We start from the raw sequence: 17,007 nt of genomic DNA, 5'->3' as shown, positions 1-17,007 counted from the left end.
CCTGTTAAAGCAGTCAAAAAAAGCAGTTTCCAGTCAAAGCAGTTCATCTAATCAGAGTTTTGTCTTCAGGGACATGCCTTTTGCTTGTGTAAAGTTCACATTGTTCAGGAAAGATGGTTTAACATGTTCAGACATGGTAAGATTATTGATAGGTTTCCCCCTCTATGGTCTACCACTGACAAATAAATGAATCGATTCATTTCCCAGCCTGTACTACATGTCTTAATCAATCTTCAGTAATGAAGTCCTACTCGTATTAATAACAGGGATAAGAAGCAAGACTTTATAAGTGCATTACTAGAAAGCAGGCGAGGGCTGAGCGCGCGCGCTGAGGGCGGAGTCCCACGCCTCGTTTAGGACACGAATACGAAAACACGTCTCAGCTGTAGCTCATGGTAGAAGGTCGGAACAACTTTACACGGCGTGATCGAGTCTGTGTATTTGTATAGCCAGTTTCAGCATTTAGGAGATCGCCAGGCATATCGAAACGGATCTGTTAATCAGAGCAAAACGCGAATCTAATCTAGATTCACAAGCGCTCGCGCAAATCTGTCGAGGAATCCGACGCGTATTCTGCTAAAGCGGTTTACATGCTGCTCCTGGATATTGGATTTCCCACAATTCCCTGGGAATTGCAAACCTGGTCCTGTGAGGTGTGAAGGATTGCTTACTCTCTGTAACGGTAAGTGTTGTGTAGAAAAACATAACAGGACACTTATCCATAGGGACTAGGAATGCTGTGGAACAGTAAGTTCCTGTATATGTGTGTGCATGTGTGTATAGATGTGTGTATATGCATTGAAACAGGGGAAGAAAACAACAAAAAAAGCCTCAAGATACTTACGTTGTTTACATATGTCCTTATTTCCTACATTAATGAACCCTCACTATCATGATAATTACATTTACAATGATAATTACATTACAATTACAGCTGAATTAAGCATAGAAACACGTTTAAAGTCCTTTTACACAGGAACCCTGTTTTTCTGTTGTTAGTAACATCAAAAGTTAATCTAACCTTCTGTAGTGTCAACACACTGTGTTTAAAGTTATTGCCCAATGCACAGAAATACTGGTTCAGGTTACATGCTGGGAACAGATGGGCAATAAAATTCCATTTGTTTGGTTTGTTGCCTTTTTCTTTAAATATGTTCTATCAATATGCGCATAGAAGGGGGGAATATGAGTCAAGTACTTATAGACTAATATGTAAAGCACCAGCTCCTATGGTGCAATATTGCCCCAAGCATAGTTTACTTGTGCTTCAACGTTAGAACCAGAAAAGAGTTATAATTCACCAAGTTACTCATGAATATGCTCACGCATTTGAAGAGGTTGTAGGTTCAACCCCTTTTTGGAGTAACAGACACATGCACATATCCACACAGAGTAGTACAGTATGACAAGTGTCGTAGTCATGCAATAATATTTAACTTTTAGAAAAATGTCTGCATATAGATTAAAAACACGTTTAAAGTTTACTTCCTTTCCATTGCACAGACGATGCAATGATCCTAAATATGTGAAATAAAGTCTACATAAATCAGCAGTGTGTAATTTATAGGCACAAGTATGCCGGGATTTCAAGTTTCAAATCTCTTTATTATAAGTTCAGATTAATAATTTATTCGTTTTCAAAATATTCTATAATATGTCAGTAGTAAGTGTGATTTATTATTATTATTTTTTTAATGAATAAAGATTCAATTCAATTTGACAAACTGAATAATCATTCTGAGATTCTTGTACTATGTATTGAAATATGGAGGAGAAATGTGTTTATTGTTGCTTATTTGGTTTTAAAAGTTTACCTTTATTTTAAAATCTAAGTATTTAAAATTCACTTTTAATAAATGCAAGATCAAGGTGATTTAGGTGGATCATAGATCATTAGGTGGATGATAAAGGTGGATTTGTAATCAATGTGTTTTTTTTTCTTTGTTACATAATTTATCTTTTTTTAATATTAAAATAAACATAATTGGCCTTATAATTCTGTATTTTTTTTTATAATTCTGTATTTAAATTGAATTATCTTTGTGTGTCTTCAACAAACCAGCATCTGTCATTTTTGCTACCTTCGTATTTGGATTGAAAATGGGGAGAGAGAGAGAGAGAGAGAGCTGCAGCAGCATGGATGTGAATCTGTTATCATTGCTCATGATGTTTCTAGATTTTCTATGCAGGCTTTAAATTTTTGTCAGTACAGCCATTAGGATGCACAGTTCAACAATTAACTGTTACATTTACACACTAAAATATAAAAGTAGTGCAGATGTTAATTGTAAATTAAATTGGAGTTGAATAGTACATGGCCCTTTAACCTCCTTCCATGAGATGTTATTCTAGGTTTTTGTTAAAACTGTAGAAAATAAGCCTCCTTCACTGTGGGTGTGACTGAAAGGCTGCTCCTTATTTGTGCAAAGGCAGGAGCCGCGACTGTGAGATGCTGTTTCTGAGAATTGACTTTCCAGTAGCAGGAGAGGACAGAAAAACATTTCACAAGCTCTCCACACAGCTCAGGCTTTTTACTTGAAGGCGTGTTCTATTACATGCTGACTTGCTTACTTATGTTCATGTTCAGTTAATGATCTCATTAACACCATTACAGGTGGCTAAAAATGTTCGAGGACATTGGGTGGGGATTGGCGCTTGGTTTGATCTGCATTTAAAACATCTCTCCATGTGCCGTCAGAGTCAATATTAGTTGGATTACTTTTCATTTTGATTTCAGAACCGAACACTGAAACTATAACATAGTTACTGCTGCTATTTTGCTTTAGTGCTGCTTATCCAGTCCCTTTTTTTGTGACTGTTGTAGCCAAAATGCTTAATTTGATGCAGGTTATTTTCCTGAATTTGCAATTTTGTAGAAAACTACTTGAATTTGTGAAATCGCAAGCACAGGATTCTTCTTTTAAACTTCTACTAGTGAAGACACATGTAATTACTTTTTATGATTGCTATATTTATGTTGAACACACTTGAATTGAAGATTCAAAAAGCTTTATTGTCATTCCAACCACATATAGCTGACACAGTATATAGTGAAATGAAACGTTTCTCCAGGACCTGGTGCTACATAAACATACAACATAAAGATCAAACACAAGAACGACACAAAGCTAAAGTGAAAAGTGTGCAGCTAGGTGCAAACAAAGCAACGACAAGACAGTGCAAAAATAATAAATACAAAAAAGACAACACAAAAACACAGGACACTTAGCACTGAAAAAAACAGAAAAAGAAGGTGCAATGAAATGTAATAAAATGAGATGATGATGAACTTTGGGGCCTGACAACAAAAAATACAATATAGCAGCAGTTGAGGTAGTGCAAAATAGAAATAAACATGAATATAAATATAGCAGCAGATGAAAAACACAGGGGTTTTGGGAGAATATGTGTTGTGATGTCATCAAACAAAACATCTTGGCCCAAATCTGTGGAATATTTGCTGTATTTTTTTTTGTGCAATTGCAAACTCCTCTGAATATTGCACAGTTTTCTTGATTTTATCATGAGAAATCATGACATCCTGGAGGGACTGGTTAATAACAAACAAAAATCAAAACAACAAAAAAAAATTACTTTCAGAAGGTTGTGAGGTCAAATCCCACCACTGCCAAGCTATCACTGTTGGGTAGCAAGACCCTTAACCATCTGCTCAGCCATTTGTGTCTTTGAGCAACTTACATTGGCAAATTTAAATTAGCAATGTGGAGTAGTTCACTCAATCTTCTTCTTCTTCTAGTTGGTGGTTTTTCAGTTTTCTTTCAAAAACAGGCCATTATTTCAGAATGAGAAACATTCTAAAATCCCATGTGCCCCTCACCAGGACAGAGCAGTTACTGCAGATGTCCACTGCAAACATGCATTCTTCTTGATATCAATTATTTGTGGCCAGAACAGCAATGAGAAGGACAGAACCAGAAGGTTTAAGGGTGTTTGCTGCCTCTATATGTTGTTTCTATAACAACCAGCATGGATCTGTGAACAAGTCTGAGCAAACAAATTAGATTTGCCCCTTTAAGGGTGCTTTAGTGCTATAACCTATATAGAATCCCATAACACCTCGTGAAAGACAGTTCCAGATGGAAATTGTCACTAAGTATCCATAATTACCAAGAGACCCTTTAAAGAATCCCCAAAGAACAAACCAAAGAGCTTTTCTCTGCGGAATTTTAAATCACCAATGTCTTTAATTAAACAGATCAGCTTCCCACATGGGGAAGCTTCCTTCCTGATTAAGAGCATGTACACTTATTTTTAGCTCATGTGAGTTTAGATTGTCTTTGGTTGTTTATTCTATTGTACATGTTCTTTGTCGTCCATGCTGTGAACTGTGTCCAACTGCCAAATTAACTTTCCTTTAAACAAACCCCTCCACATTTCCTAGCAACATCTGGTACAGAGTTCACATAATTACTGTGTCATGCTGTGTCTGCCTTCCTAACATCCATTACTAGCATATGGAACTAATGAGAATACATACATACATACATACATACAAGTTTTAGACAGGTGTGAAGAAATTCTGTAAAGTAAGAATTTTTGTTTATTTTTATTCATTTATAAAATGCAGTACAGCATTGTGGGTTCAGTGTACTCCCAGTGCCAGTCCCAAGTCCAGATAAAATAGGGAGGGTTGTATCCATCAGGAAGGGCATTCGGAGAAAAATCTGTGCCAATTCATAAAATGCAGTACAAGAACAGAAGAAAAATCTAAATCAAATTGATGTTTGATGTAAGCATTTGTTCCACACCTGCCCAAAGCATTTGCACAGCACTGTGTATTTAGGCTGTTGGTTAAATAGTCTGAGTATTTCAGAGTTTTAGAAGATCCTGTCTCAACTTATACATTTGGTCTTAAAACATCTAGTAATAATACTGTAAACTACATGTCATGTCCAATTTTCTGTCCATATTCTCCATTTTTATTTGTATTTACAATACACTGTAATAGAACAACTTTTTTAATGTAGGGTAAACTTTCAGCTCTTTGTACTTATCTGTTATGTCTAGTATTAGTACACAAAATCTGAGTTTGGAAATTTGAGTTTAGTTGGGCAGACAATATGATGTGAAATGTTTACCTTAACAGTGATGCCCATTTTTTTTTTTGCCACTTTATCATGATTTCCCATGATACTCTCTGACTGCTTTCTTTCTTTGTCGAGTGCCTTTCTTTATGAAACTTTTCAATAGTAGGAAAATGTATTACATATATATTGTGATAAATGAAGTCACAGTACACTTTTCTGAGATACATTACTAAACTCTGTGTTGTAAACCTACTCTCTGTAGGAAGCTGTGCCATGGGGATCCATCTGTACTTCTTCATCTGCCTCTTCCTCGTTGCTGCTGTTGCAACAGAAGATGTACAAGTCTCAATACAAGGTAGAGTCTTGATTTCTATCATTCATATGGGTAATTCCAGAATTATGGCTATGACATTGGAGCTTTTGTTGACTTGCTATGCTCAGCCTTTGGCAAGACAGACACAGTTTGTGTGTCTGGTCATGGGATTCTTCAAGATGAAGACAGATCCATTATTCAAAAGTAAGATATTTATGTATGTATCAAAACCCGTGAGCCCAGAACATTTTTCATTGTATTGTTATCCTGACATTTGCATTAATTAGTATATTCTTGTACATAAGTTCAAGCATAGAAGGATTTAGACTACAAAGAAGTCAAATTGCCCCAGAAAAAGGATGTTTTGATCAGGAAGCTCCTTCTTATACCAGAGAAATGATCAAGAGTGATTGTGAGAACCAACCAGAGTATTCCTCCTCCCACTGAAAGCACAAGCACTCTATACTCTATAGGAATTCACTTTCCCCCTCAAGAGGCCACTTTGTGTGTTCTGTTGAGCTGCTGCAATGACACTCACACTACACAAGCTGTAGGTCACTCTTGTTGTGTAATATACTGTAAGACATATAATCTGTGTTTTATTATTTGGAATCGGCGCATACTAAATGATTTGGTTCTAAGATCAAAATGGGACAGGACAAAAAGTTTTGCAGTAGTTACAGTATGTGGGATATAAAAAAGAAAATGAGGTTTAAGACAGAATGTCTTAGTCTATTAGGACTGCGTGTTAATTTCTCAAACTCTGCTTTAATTATTCTTTCTCTGAAAATATAGCACTTCTAACAGTGGACATTGTCACATAGGAGCTTCATAAAAATCTGATTTAAATTAAGCTCTTTGCATTGTATGCAATCTTCTGAGGTACATTTTGCCAGATAACTAAGTAAGCATAGTCTGTGAGCATAACTCGAGGGTGGATTGTTGTGTATTTTTACTTGACACCATCTTCCACCAATTCCAAAACTTGAAAATAAAGACAAAATACAAGAAGTGAAGATTTTCAACCGAGTACAGGACGTTCCCCTGAATTTTTTTTAACCATAATAGTTTTTTTTTCAAGGTGACTTGGCAAAAACATTCGTCTTAACTTTACCATTTTACATAATTAGACATTCATTCTCAGGTAATGTCTTTAAAAATAACCAGTGATTTTAAAAAAATTATAAATAAATAAAAAATAAAACCTCACCTGTAATTTCAAATATATATATATATATATATATATATATATATATATATATATATATATATATATATATATATATATTAGTTCCTATATATATTTATAGGAACTAAACATTGTAAATCTTTTGTGTGGATGAAAACTGGAGGCATTAAATAGTGTGTAGGGAGATTTTAATCTCAGATGTTTACACCACCACTCTGAAATGGTGTACTACCTGTACCAGTGTAAGAAATAAAGCACTTAGGGGCATGCTGCTATATTATATTATTAAAAAAATAGAAGTGATGAAGTAGAGTATCTTTTATTAGAAGTAGAGCAATTATTTTCATGAATTTAATAAAGCAAGAGTGGCCAATATTGTCGTCAAAGGGCTAGTGTTTCATCCTAATCAAGCAGGAGCTACATCTGATTCCATCTGTTTAATAGGCTGATGGTGGCTTTCATTAGACTTAGGTGTGTCTTCTGCTTGGATGAAATGAAAACCTGCATCAACACCAGCCCTTTTAGGATAAAATTGGACTCCTCTGGATTAAAGAAAGTCAATTGTAAAGTAACTGTCGATAATTACATTTAATCTTGTGTAATGTTTACTAGACTAGGTTAGTTCCTGTTATCACTTACATTAATTAATTCCTTTACCAGCCTACCTTCTGTCTCTTTTAATGTTAATAAGACAAAAAAAATTGTTATAGCTGTTATAAAGCCCTGAAACTGGAGACTCCTTCCAGCAATGTTAAATAAGCTTAACGTCTCATTAAGGAAAACTTCACCAACAAATACTGCATACTTTTTCTTTGCTAAATAACAACACATTTTTATTCATTGTTATTATAGGTCTTTAATTATGTGGTGTGTCCATCATACCAGTCACGAAAAATGAGCTGTTGCTATATAAATGAAACCATACTGTAACCAGAACATTGATATAAACTAGTGATTTCAATTCAGCCAGAATTACTGTGTGGAGAGAAAATGTTATGATGTTTCTTATAATTAATTGGATGCAGTTATGAGGGGTCTCCACAGCAAATCATTTATCTGCATATTTGAATTGGCACAGATTTTACTCTGGATGGCCTTCCTGAGGGATGCAACCCTCCCCAATTTATCTGGACTTGAGACTGAAACTGGGAATACACTGACCCTGGAGTGGCTTGGGGTTGCCCTGGGTCATGGTGGTCAGAGCACAGAAGCCTAACCACTAGTCTTGCAGGGTTCTGTTTAACATGTACAACTATCGCTTTTAATTCAGAATAGTGATAAAAAATAAACCTTTAGTATCAAAAAGTATATGTTACATGCCTGGGTGATTCCTGGAAAATATCTGTCTTTATTTTACTCCTTTAACATACTTCAAAATTCAGTGGTAGTTTAAAAATTTTTTTAAGAGTGAGAATTAATATTTATTTTCATTTATGTGTTAAAACATTTATTGGAATTATTGATTTTTATTTTTTTGGCATCACTATAACTGTGGTAGCTCAAATGGTTAAGACTTTGGGTTATTAGTCGGAAGATTGGTGTTCAAGCCCCAGCACTGTTCAGCTGTTGACGTTGGGTCCTTGAGCAAGGCTCTTAAACCTCTCTGCTCCAGGGGCAGTGTACCATGCTCCTGTGCACTGACCACAACCTCCAAAACCTGGAAAGAAAAGAATTTCACTGTGCTCTAATGAAATGTGTGGCAATAATAAAGGCTTCTTGTTTTTTGGTGGGAACAGTATCAGGAAAAAAATATATATTGTTGGACCTTAGGATGATGGAAAAAATAAATAGGCCTCTTTGTATCTGTGTGTGTGAGAGAGAGAGAGAGAGAGAGAGAGAGAGTGCATATGAGAGTGTGAGAGAGACTGAGTGAATGTGAGTGAGTGAGAGCGTGAGAGAGAGACTGAGAGAAAAAGAGTGTGAGGGAGAGTGAGAGAGAGAGAGAGAGAGAGCTTGAGAGAGACCGAGAGAAAAAGAGTGTGAGGGAGAGAGAGAGAGAGAGCGCTTGAGAGAGACCGAGAGAAAAAGAGCGAGAGAGAGAGACAGACAGAGAGAGAGAGTGGGAGAAAGTAAGAGAGAGAGAGCATGAGAGACTGTGAGTGAGTGTGAAAGAAAAAGTGTGAGAGAGTGTTAGAGAGAGAGAGAGAGCACTTGGGTTGTTTGATAGGACCAGATCAGTTCCATGCAGAATGCAGTAGCTCTGATTTCTTAGTGCTTGCTTTGCCCTCTGTAGGACAAACTGAGGAACCTCAGCTCTGGCAGCCTTTGATAAACAGGATACTGATACTTTGGCATTGAGCCAAAAGTGAAGCTGTTACAGCATGCTCTGTCTTCCCCCAAATCCCTCACACTCGCACGGATCCTCCTTCCTATAAGGGCACTTTAACAGGATCACACCAAAATAATTCACCGTTTTCTTCTTGAGCACTAATGTTGTTCTGTGTTTAAAAATATAGCTTATATGACAAAGCTCTGTAAAAAATAATTAAAAAAACAGTATGATTATATAATTATATTTGAGTAAATATTTAACATTTTAAATCTCAGGGCTCAGGGAACAGAGCGACTGTGCAAGCTTTGGCAGAAGCCCCATGCTGACACACTATCGTTTTTACACATGAAAAATGCTAGCCAGCACTTCCAGGAAAAAGCCACCCGCTGTCCTCTCGGGCTGTGATACAGCTGTGATTTATGTTGCATCCTGTCACTCCTGCAGTGGAAATAAGAGCACAGGAGAGCTTCTGCTTTCTGAGAATACCATGATGAGTGTGTCAACATGTCCACAAATAGGCTGGACATGGATACACTCTGCCTACAAGTCTTATACAGATTATAAAACATGTTGAAAAGCAGCAATAAATAATAATGATGTTCATGTTGTTTTATTCATTTAATAATGCAATTATTATTATTATTATTTTACATCATCAGAGTATTAATTAGTATTATTTGTTTGCTAGTATTTTGATCACCAAAGCATCAGCATATGCTGGTAAAACACAGGATAATTTATAAAGCCACAAATATGAAATTGAGGGGAAAATAAAATAAAATGGGTATATAAAGAAGAAATATAATTCAGCATTATTGCTTTTTTTCTTTACTTTTTATTTGAAATCTAAAAACGTAAGAAAACTAGCATCTAGAAACTAGAATTATTTTAATATGACTTTAAATAAGGATTAATATGCAATAATTTTGACAAATCTGGTCAAAATCCCATCTCAGAATTTTAAATAAAAACATACAAAAATTTATTTCATGTCACATTATGTTTAATATTGTTTAACAATAAAGTGATATCTAACTTAGTAGGCAGAAACGGACGGGCAGGCAGGCACACAGTAAGACAGACGCAAGCAGATAAAGAGACAGGCAAACAGACACACAGGTATACAATACAGCCAAAAGTATGTGGACACCTGACCATCACATCCATATATGAATTTCCCTAAATATTTTCCATAATAATGAAAGCACAATTTTCTACAATGTCTTAGTATGCTGTAGCATGAAGATTTTCCTCCACTGGAATTAAGAGTTTGAGTTAAAACATGTTCCTGCATGACAGTAAAAACCATACAAGACATAGTGTGTCAAAGTCAATGTGGAAGTACATGTGTCCTGCACAGAGTCCTGACCCCAACCCCACTGGAAACCTTTGTAATAAATTGGAACACAGATTGTGCTCCAGGCCTCCTCACTAAACATTACTGCTCACTGTGGCCAAATGAGCAGAAATTCCTACAGACACACTTTAAAATCTAGTGCAAAGCCTTCCCAGAAGAGTGGAGGCAGATATAGCAACAAAGACAAGACAGACTATAGCAGCTATGACATTGTTTCCTTCATTTATCCCAGCTTAAGACAAACTGATGTGAAAGCACACATTCTTACCAGAAATCTGAGGGGAGAATAAGCATATTTTTAGTTTGCTAAAAAATGAAATTTGATTAAAAATTATTTGGCTTTGAACTAGGCATGAAGCAATCTGATATAGGGTGATATAAAGCAAAAAAATATATCATTAATAAAGCTTCTTCGCTGTTGGGGATTGGGGTCATTTCATATTGAGGGGACAAAAGTTTAAATATTACTGAGTTATATTGTATATTTATCAAATTTTAAGCTCATGATTACAGAGTGCATTCAAACAAAAGTGTTTGTGATATTTTAAAATGAGTAACATTTAATCACACACACATGGATATATATATATATATCACCTGAGGCAATCACTTCAGAAAAGCTAAACTAGAACCAATCAGTCTTTGGCTATATACTTTAAAGATAAAGTCTTATTTGTTTGAAAAATAAGATTTATGTCAGTATATTAGCGATTTGTACTATGTTTCTCATGTTCTGTAAAGCTGCTTTGAGACAATGTCCTTTGTTAAAAGTCCTATACAAATAAAATTGAATTGAATCTGTTTGACCTATAGAATAACCCCAAGCTGATTACGTTTCCAGCTCAGAACACATCTCTGCCTCATCTGATTGGCTGCTATTCCCGGGAACTCGTAACGTTCCGCTGTCACTGGGATGTCGGATCTTTCTGGAATCTGACGAAGCCGGGTGACCTAAGACTGTTCATGCTGAAGTACTGACAAGCTATATTATTTATTATTATTTATTAATTTACATTTTATATTTCTCTGCTCCAAACCTCAAGTTTAATACAGAACAGGTTGTTCAGAAACGTTTTAAAACCCGTGTTTAACATCCCTTATTTCTCTTTTCTGATCTGTAGGGAAAAGAAGAATGATGGGAAATGGCAGGAGTGCCCAAGCTACAGCACCACAGTGGAAAATGAGTGCTACTTTGATGCCAACCATACAAGTATCTGGTCACGATATTTCATCCAGCTGCGCTCACGGAACAACATTGTTTACGATGAAATGTTCTTTTCAGTGGAAGACATTGGTAAGTCAGACTTGTAAATGCAGGTTCGGTAGGATCTATTAAAAAATTTGCAGGAAGAAAGACAATAAAACAAGTCATTTTCACAGTATTTGAACACAAGTGGGGCGTTTCCACATTTAGGGACTGCTTATAAAACTGCTTTGGGCCTCACCAGAGCTTACAAAATTGAAGGGAAAAAATCCATTGCAATATTAGTAATAACATAGCAACAGTGAAAATATCAACAGTGTGTATGTATTGGATATTGATTGGTATACATATCCCACTTCAGTTCACTGAATATAGTTAAGTCACACAGGCAGCTCAAATTCTCCTGAATTTCTGCCTCTAAAGCCACAACCTCCTCATTGTTAAACAATCTTTATTTCATCTGCATTACTACTCATTTTTAATCTAATATAGCATTCAAGCTAGCCGATAATTAGCTGATACTAGCTAGGACTGGTAAGTCTTGCTGTGGATACAGTGTGAGCATTGCATGAACATTCTGAAGCTTCCATGAGCATGTGACACGATCTCTACATGACTGAGCTTGTGATTGGTTGTAACAAATTGGGTGTGTCCAAGCTGATTCATTCCAAGATGGTTGACCTAGGAGCAGCAGTCTTTCTGTATAGTCATTAATACCTAGGGCAATTTTGCACAGAAGCTGGTGGAGACCCAGATGGACACAGGAAGAGCATGTAAAGAAACCCCCCAGTATCATGCTAACAAATGTTTTGTTAAAGAAGCCAATATTGATTAATTGTGTAGCTCTGTCCTGACTTAAACCAAACACACATTCGGATTACAATAACTTTTTCTTTTTTTGCCTTTGTAGTATTTCCAGACCCACCTGAAGTGCTGAACTGGACTTTGTTGAGTTTGGGCCCAACAGGATTATTCTTCGATGTGATGGTGAAATGGGACATGCCCCCTTCGGCAGCAGACTACGTGAAGATGGGATGGATGACACTTTGGTATGAGACCCAGTACAGAGAGACGGGCTCCGAGCAGTGGAAATCTGTGAGTCTGAATCTACTTATTATAATAAATCTACACTCCCTATCCACTTTATTAGGAACATCTGCAAATTTATGGAGCAAGTCAGGTGGAAGCAGCATAACACAAAAAGATTATGCAGATACAGGACAAGAGCTTCAGTTAATGTTCACATAAAACATCAAAACAGACACAAAAATTGTGGTCTGTGGCTTTAACCGTGGCATGGTTGTGCCAGATATACCGGTTTTTAGTATTTCAGAAACTGCTTCTAGGATTTTCAAACACAACACTGTCTAAAGTTTACAGAGAATGTTGCAAAAAGTAACACTGAAAAACATTGTGACAGGAAGTCTATAATAAGTTGGGGTCTGCTATAATAGCAGAAGACCACAGCAGGTTCCATTCCTGTCAGACAAAACTTAAAATGACCACAGACTCACCCAAACATTAGAAGATTTTTTTTTCTAAATCTCAGCTGTCCAGGTTGGGTGTGTCTGTGATCATGATAGCCTGAGGTTGTTTGGTTTAATGCAACACTACTGTTTTGCTGAAACCTTAATATCTGGTTTCATAGAAATATTTTTAATTGTAGTGATATGACACATCTTTGTCAGATCACCCATCCCTTAATCCCCCTTTACCCAAAATTAGCCAAGACATTGTTGTCCAACAATAGATACTTCTTGAATATAGTAACATTACAGAATAGCCTTCATATACATACTCATATCACTTCATTTAGCTTTGTGGAAAAGGAATTCTGAAATGTAAGCGCCAATGAAGTCTATATATCTCAATATACACCACTATTTTCCATGTGGAATTAAGACTGGTGCATTCGGTTCTGAAGGATATGGATTTCTTGATACAATCCTAGTCATATTCATGTGTGAATCCTTGGTGATGATTTATGATTAACATTATCATACTGATTATGCCTATGCATTTTAAAGCAAATGTAATTTTACTTAACTTTGGCTTTATTTGTTGGTTTCCAGATTGAGAATGGCAAGGACATGCAGGCAAACATCTATGGCCTTCGCACCAACACAGAGTATGAAGTCAGGGTGAGGTCCAAAATGAGGGGCTACAACTTTGGGGATTTTGGCGACTCCATCTTCATACTTGTTTCCAACAAAGGTACAAGGAGGCTAGACTCATTGCTAAGAATGTAACCATGTGATGTTGAATCCATGTGTTATTTGAATGAAAGGAATGTCTGCTTTTCTTTTTAGGCTCAAGAGTTCCCATAACTGCAGTGTTTATCCTTATGGCTACTACTATTGGAATCATGTTGATCCTGATTGTGCTGTCACGTAAACAGAAGTAAGAAACTACTTTGAAAATGTCAACCACAGAATGATTGATTGGCCAAAAAGTGACACTTGGGTTCATTAAAAATGCAGTGATTTGCAAAATGTACATAGAAAAATTACCCAAAATTCAAAAGGGAAAATTCACAGCCCATTTAGTGCTTTAGTTTTCATTTGATGATTTAGATACACTGTGATGTGTAATCAGCATCTGATTGAATGAAAAGTGAATGCGGTGTTTATAAATATTAAAACTGTTGTTTCAGGCTAATGGTGATTCTTCTGCCGCCTGTTCCTGGACCGAAAATCAAAGGAATTGATCCAGTCTTCCTAGAGGTATGTATTAGAAAGGAAATGCATTAGAAATCCATAATATTACAACTGTAAAAATTGGTGTCGCACTTTTAAATTGCTTTCCATTGCAGGATACAGAGCTCCCACTGTGAGGGAGCAGGAAATGGCTTGTAAAATCCACCCTCCACAATTATTGGCACCCCAAAAAATTATTCCTAATAGAAACATTGTCAGTAAATAAAAAACGCAAAAAAATAGTTTTTATTTAAACAAAAATGACCCCCAAAATTCATGCGACTAAACTGTCATTTTTCTCATTTTCATTTGCTTTCAATCCCTAGAAATTCTGGCATTGCCTTTAATCATGTTCTGTTTCCCTGAGATATGAATATAACTATTTAAAGTCCCTTTGTCAGCCATTACTATGGGTAAAACCAAAGAACTTTCAACACCAAAGAGACAGATGATTGAAAAAAATAAATTAAAAAATTCATTATGGCCCTGAAAAATGTTCCATGAGTCTGAAATAGTTGCACATTTGTCATAACTCTGAAGGGTGTTTCAGACTGCTTAATCATACCAATGTACCCTCTACAAATATACCATAAAATATCACACTAGTTGTTTTTACCTCACTTTTTGTCTTTATAGAAGGGTCAGCTAACTGAGTTCACCTCGGTCCTGGGTGCTCACCCAGACCTGCGTCCAGAGCTGTACAGTAACGATCCGTGGGTGGAGTTCATACAGGTGGACATCGACGAACCGAATGAAACGATGGAAGGCTTGGACACACCACTCCTCTTCAGTGAATCTCATGTCTCTGACTCCCCTCCAACATGCAGTGTGTTCCAGGATGACGACTCGGGTCGGGCGAGCTGCTGCGACCCTGATCTGTCTGACCATGATCACCACGAGGCTCCTCACCCCTCAATCAGCGCCCAAGATGTCTTTCACACTTTGATACCTCCTGCTAATTTGGAACCTGTGATTTCTCCTGCTCAAGGACCTGCTTGGCAGAATTCCATTTACTCTAAAGTTGCTGAAGTCATGCCGTGTGGTGAAACAATGTTGTGCCAAGAGCAGGACGTGGCTAATGACTGCAGTATTCAAGCTAATGCAACAGAGTATAAAGAGAAAAAGCCCTGCTTTATAATGACCCTCAATGAAAGAGGTTACAGTGTCAGTGAGCCAAGCTCATTCACTACAAACCCTGGGTCAGAAAGCAGCAGTACTTCACAAACATGTCAGAACCCCAGTGCAAAACCAGACACGACACCCATCGTCTCTGCCTTTCCTATTCTCACGATGCCGACTCCTCCAGAATACACCATGGTGGATGGAGTGGGCTGGAAAGATAGCCTTCTTTTGAAGACAAGCAGCACAGCAGCTTCTACTGAATCTGCGCCAAAATCTGGACCCACTCCTGGGGGATATTGGACTCCCGACCTACTACACAGCATTACTCCAAAAAAGTAGTGCCAAAAATGTGTTGAGGTGGGATTTGGAGATGCAGTGGATTAGCTGTAAAGCATTGTTAACCAACACCAAACAAGACTGAGCTAAACATTTGGATTTCTCACTGACTGGTTCTTATTGTATTACTGAAACATAATAAGATGGACTTGGACTGTATTAAAATTATTGGATTAATGACCTATTTTCTGAGCTGTATAAGTAATGCAAATTATAATTGATAACCACTTTAAGGGCTGATGCCTTTCTGTAATGGTATTCTTTGGCTAGGTGGATTTGTATAAAAATCTTGTGATTTGATTAATGAACTTTTATATCTATGAGGAACCTGCTAATTTGTTTACATACAGTAATTCTGCTATCTAACAGTACAGGTTTAAGTAGCAAGTATAAGCTAATTTCTGCTAAACTGCACTTGTAAGTACAGAGCTTTGTCTCTAAACCCCAGCGCACCATGTACCCAGGTTACGACTCGAATGTCTTTTTTTTGTTTTTTGTGTTTTTCTTTTCTGTTCTATGGCTGTGCTTTGCCAGCTAAGCAAGTTTTGTAAAAAGTAAGTATCAAAAGATATGACCCTCTGTGTGGCTTGTTAAAATGTACAGAATAAATATATATTTTTTTTTTAAAAATTAAGTAATTAAAAGTTAACATGCCTCCATTTGTATTGTAATTCTAATACTGGTGCTTCGTTTGTGAATGAATCAGTGTTTTTAAATGAATCTTAAAGTGAACGGATCATTCTCAAATGATTTGAATACTGGGATATTGTAATTCAATAAATAAATCCCTTACTTTTGTTGTAGACTCTCTTGTAATTGTTTTTCATGAACAAAATTAACAAACGAAGATCTGAGATATCGACTCTGCTGCATGTCGTTCATTCAGTTTTTACCCTTTCAACAAGAAGAGAAAGAGTAAGGAACCATGCATTAGAAAAGTGTGTAGCACTGAGACTTGTGGTATTGTAACATAATCTGCTATACAAAATGTGTAAAAAAAAAAAAAAAAGAAGCTTGCTGTCAAAAGTGGTAGCACCTAAAACTGCTTAATAAACCGATCAGCTATAACATTATGAGCAGTGACAGGTGAAGTGAATAATGCTGATAATCTCCTCATCATGGCACCTGTTAGTGGGTGGAATATATTAGACAGCAAGTGAACATTTTGTCAAGGGCCAAATTGTGATGGCTAGACGACTGGATCAGAGCATCTCCAAAACTGCAGCTCTTGTGGGGTGTTCCCAGTCTGCAGTGGTCAGTATCTATCAAAAGTGGATCAAGGAAGGAACAGTGGTGAACCGGTGACAGGGTCATGGGCGGCTCATTGATGCACGTGGGGAGCGAAGGCTGGCCCGTGTGATCCGATCTAACAGACAAGCTACTGTTGCTCAGATTGTTGAAGAAGTTAATGCTGGTTCTGATAAAAATGTGTCAGAATACACAATGCATGACGGGTCAGGGCTGTTGTGG

At 36.8% G+C, this 17,007-nt stretch overlaps 1 protein-coding gene across 2 annotated transcripts; it reads left to right on the top strand.

Moving 5' to 3' along the window:
* Positions 1 to 353: 353 nt before the first annotated feature.
* On the top strand, positions 354 to 16,342 carry ghrb (growth hormone receptor b). Of its 2 annotated transcripts, none has more exons than XM_058415812.1 (9): positions 354 to 682; positions 5,311 to 5,403; positions 10,993 to 11,150; positions 11,301 to 11,473; positions 12,294 to 12,478; positions 13,456 to 13,597; positions 13,693 to 13,783; positions 14,037 to 14,106; positions 14,716 to 16,342. In XM_058415812.1, exons 2-9 carry the CDS (start codon positions 5,383 to 5,385, stop codon positions 15,538 to 15,540), a joined length of 1,665 nt encoding a protein of 554 aa, XP_058271795.1. In that variant the 5' UTR covers positions 354 to 682; positions 5,311 to 5,382; the 3' UTR covers positions 15,541 to 16,342. The 2 variants fall into 2 exon arrangements, with proteins under 2 accessions (XP_058271795.1, XP_058271794.1); XM_058415811.1 differs by having other exon boundaries at positions 355 to 682; positions 11,021 to 11,150.
* Positions 16,343 to 17,007: the final 665 nt, after the last annotated feature.

The sequence above is a fragment of the Hemibagrus wyckioides genome, linkage group LG18 (genome assembly GCF_019097595.1).
Source record: "Hemibagrus wyckioides isolate EC202008001 linkage group LG18, SWU_Hwy_1.0, whole genome shotgun sequence".
NCBI lineage: Eukaryota > Metazoa > Chordata > Actinopteri > Siluriformes > Bagridae > Hemibagrus > Hemibagrus wyckioides.
The sequence above is the reverse complement of the archived record's forward strand: the minus strand, read 5'-3'. Positions and strand labels throughout refer to the sequence as shown.